Source organism: Lactuca serriola, chromosome 8 (genome assembly GCF_051521515.1).
Source record: "Lactuca serriola cultivar US96UC23 chromosome 8, Lser_US96UC23_V15, whole genome shotgun sequence".
Taxonomy (NCBI): Eukaryota; Viridiplantae; Streptophyta; class Magnoliopsida; order Asterales; family Asteraceae; genus Lactuca; species Lactuca serriola.
The window spans coordinates 150,329,101-150,333,212 of NC_136415.1; the positions used below are offsets into that span (position 1 = coordinate 150,329,101).

At 39.1% G+C, this 4,112-nt stretch overlaps 1 protein-coding gene across 1 annotated transcript; it reads left to right on the top strand.

The window, feature by feature from the left end:
- Positions 1 to 2,030: 2,030 nt before the first annotated feature.
- Positions 2,031 to 3,762, top strand: LOC145071223 (Tetratricopeptide repeat (TPR)-like superfamily protein). The gene has a single exon (XM_079018138.1). It carries the CDS (start codon positions 2,086 to 2,088, stop codon positions 3,487 to 3,489), a length of 1,404 nt encoding a protein of 467 aa, XP_078874264.1. The 5' UTR covers positions 2,031 to 2,085; the 3' UTR covers positions 3,490 to 3,762.
- The last annotated feature ends 350 nt before the right edge of the window (positions 3,763 to 4,112 follow it).

Here is a 4,112-nt window from a genome sequence, read left to right on the forward strand (position 1 = left end):
AGTGGTTGGAGCAGCTTGGGTTATCTGTTCAGTCGGCAGTTGCGAGGTGAGTTATCCTCACTATATCGACAGGGTCTATGGCACCAAGGCCGGCCCATTATCGGATTGTGATCCGGGTATCGTTGTTATGTTATTGCTTTGCTATGTTGCATCCTGGTAGTTAGGATGATATATGTTAGAGACTTGGTTAAGGTCGGAATCCTGGTATATAAGATGATGCTATGCTAGTGACTGGTTAGGTCGGTATCCTGGTTAGGATGATGTTATGCTTTGTGATCTGTTAGATCGGTTTGATTGGATGCGAATTGTTATATGTTTGAATGTTTATGTGCACATGGTTGTTGGACTGAGGTTGGGTTGAGTCGGGACCTGCTTTGTGCTGTAAGCCAACATACCCAGGGCGGACCGGTTATCCCGAAGGCCCAACGAGCGGTCCAGATAGGCTGTAGGCCCCAAGAGGGCGGACCAGACGTGCCGAGGCTTGTAGAGTGGACCAGGCCGACTGAAGGCCTAGTGCGGGCGGACCAGTCATACTGTAGACTCAGGGAGTGGACTAGGTGGATTGAAGTCCCGGTGCGGGCGGACCAATCACACTGTAGACTCGATGTATGTGGTTAGACTCGGAGGGTGGACCAGGTGGACTGAAGGCCGGTGCGGAGGACCAGTCACCCAGTAGACCCGAATTGCATGGTTGTTCTGTGTTCTGTTATGTTATGGCATGCTATGCGTGTATGGTATATGTGGTTGGTATTTTGGGGATATCTCACTAAGCTTTCGGGCTTACAGTTGTGGTTTAATGTTTTTCAGGTTCTTCAGGAGACCGTGGCAAGGCAAAGGCGTGATCGTACCGCTCCTCATGATTATGTTTTGTGATATGATTCTGGGAAGACTCTGAAATAATTGTATTGAAAACCTTTTTGTAATAATTTTATGAAATCGGGTTGTTTTTGAAAAGTTTAAATTGGTTGGAATTTTATGGCCGTTACAAATTTTGTTCCTTTTATTTTGGCAGCTACTTAAAAGCATCCTACATCTCTCGCGAATTGAAACTCTGCAAAATCTCATCTCCTATATAAGCATCGACCATCTCCATGCTTTATTTAGCTCTTACTCTGAGTCTTATATTGTTTGAGGGATCAAAACAACAACCATCTTCAACTTTATATAAGTGAAGACTTGAAATGGTTTAAGAAATGACTCGAGGTTTGGCTTAAATCATAAAACCAAAACCAAACCCAAATACATGAGTGAAAAACCGAACATTGAAAAACCAAACTCACCTGGTTCTGTTTTAGTTTGGTTTCAAATTTTTAGAAACCGATGTTTTTTAGTTTTTGGTTAGGTTTAAGGTTAAAACTGGCCCAAACTGACTCATGTTCATTCCTATAAATAAGTAACTTTGTAAGGGCGTAGCCAATATAGGGCAAGATGGGGCTTTGACCCACCCACACAAAATTAAGGTTACATATATATGGTATGTACAATATATATTTTTGTTAAATAAAATGATTTATGGTTGTGATATGACATATTCCATTCAAAACTTGAAATTAGTAGAAAGGGATATATTGTTCTAAAACAACATCGTGTGCAACTTAAAATTTACAATTTAGCTAAGAATTCATTGATAGTTATATTTTGTTATCGTTTTCATATTTTGTATATTATTTGACATACCCTAAAATAAAATCCTAGCTACACCACCGTAGCTTTGTAAGACTTTTGATACAAATTAACACTCTATTTCAGACTACGTTCCTTCGGTTAATAATCCATAAAAACTCATAAACAAGTAATAGAATAAAAAAACTAACCCATAAAATCTCAATATCATCATGATCACATTCCATTAAACAGAGGACCAATGAGTCCGGAACATGTCCTGGAAAATGGTCGGGCCGGACTTGACTCGGAAATGACATGTTCCGAACTATCATTCATTAAAAAAACAAAAATTAAAGTTATTTATTTAAATTGAGATTACATAGATTAGTTTAATTAATATCCCAAAAACATAAGCTCAGAACCCTAGTGGCCTAGTTTAGGTACAAAACTTATACACACTCCTCTTGAAGAGGACAAAACATGACTTTGACTCATCCTCTCGGTATTAACCTATGGAGACATCAAATCCCCAAATACTTCACCATTTCTTGCCATTTCAATCACAGTCTCACTACACTTTATCCCTTTAGAAACGCGAGCAATGGTTACGGTTACACCAGCCAAGATTGGGTCAAGGCAATATCAACCCATATCACAAACTGCACTAATATACAGCAACTCAACGAAATCTACGCTCACGTTATCAGAGTCCATATGCTTGAACGTCAACGAGCTCCGTTTTATTGGAACACCATCATAAGAGCATACACCAGACTTTCATACCCTTCAAAGGCACTGTATGTAAGCATAGCCATGTCTCGAGCTGGGGTCCACCCGGATACCTACACTCTTCCCGTCATTTTACAATCCGTCTCTCAGAAAAACGAAATCTCAATCGTCAGACAGTTCCATTCGGTGGCCATCAAACACGGGCTGAGTACGAATTTATTTTGCGAGAGTGGGTTCATCAGATTGTATTCAAAAGCTGGTGATTTCAACAATGCGCTTAAACTGTTCGACGAAAGTCCTGAGAGAAACCTCGGTTCTTGGAATGCTGTTATAGGCGGGTTATCACAAAGTGGGCGTGCTAGAGAAGCTGTGGACATGTTCTTGGAGTTAAAAAGAAGTGGGTTAGCCCCAGATGATGTAACCATGGTTAGCATCACTTCCGCATGTGGGAGTTTAGGCGATTTCAATTTAGCTCTTCAGCTACACAAATGCGTCCTTCAAGCTAAAACCTTAGAAAAATCTGATCTTTTGATGTTGAATTCACTCATAGACATGTATGGGAAATGTGGTAGAATGGATTTAGCTCATATCATCTTTTCAAGAATGCAAGAAAGAAACGTATCCTCATGGACATCTATGATTGTAGGGTATGCAACACATGGACATGTAAATGAAGCATTAGAATGCTTTCGTGCTATGAGAGAAACACATGTTAGGCCTAATGGTGTGACATTTGTGGGTGTTTTGAGCGCATGTGTTCATTGTGGGGTTGTGGAAGAAGGGAGATATTACTTTAATATGATGAATGAGTATGGGATCAAACCATGTTTAGAACATTATGGGTGTATGGTGGATTTGTTTAGTCGATGTGGGTTGCTTGATGAGGCAAGAGAGATGGTGGAGGCGATGCCGATGGAGGGTAATGTGGTAATTTGGGGGAGTTTGATGGGTGGTTGTGAGAAGTATGGGAATGTGAAGATGGGGGAGTTTGTGGGGAAGAAATTGATGGAATTAGAACCATGGAATGATGGGGTTTATGTGGTTATGTCTAATATTTATGCTAGTAATGGGTTATGGGAAGATGTTGGAAAAATGAGAAAAATTATGAAAGAGAAGAGACTTGCGAAGGTTCCTGGTTATAGCTTGGGAGTATGAGTTTAAGGGGGTTAATTGATTTAAATCATTAAAATATCATTCAATAATAAGAAAATGACACTATTGTTTATGAAAATAGAAAAGAAAAAAAAGTTTTGCTGATATCATGTAAATCGCGTATACAAATTGTCTGCCACACGTAAAATGCCAAGCATAGAGAAGTTGACAAGTATCAAATTATTGTTTTGATGTTTTGTGTGTTTTTCAATGACCATGTAAGTAAAAAGTTAACAGATTTTACATTTATTTCACCTAGTATTTCAAACTCTTTTCAAGAGGTTTAGCCACTTGATTTTTAGTTTTATTCTATTATTTTTTGAGATTTATATATTTTTTTTGTTCCATTGTGAAAGATTGAAAGTTTGTATTCTTTTGTTGTCATGGTGCTTGTTAAGGTGGACATATGATGTGTCCATCCATTATTGTAACACTTCGTTCATGTTGTATTAGGTTGGAGGGTGTGTAGTCATAAGAACCACTCTCTCCTTTGCCATGTAGGCTACATGTCAATTATACCATACAAAGTATGGTTCTTTACCACACACAATGTGTGGGAACACACATACACACACAGAGGAGAGAGAGAGAGAGAGAGAGAGAGAGATAGAGAGAGAGACTACCAC

Excerpts from the sequence above, each read along its gene's own strand:
- LOC145071223 (XM_079018138.1), top strand. The coding sequence starts at position 2,086 with ATGACTTTGACTCATCCTCTCGGTATTAACCTATGGAGACATCAAATC.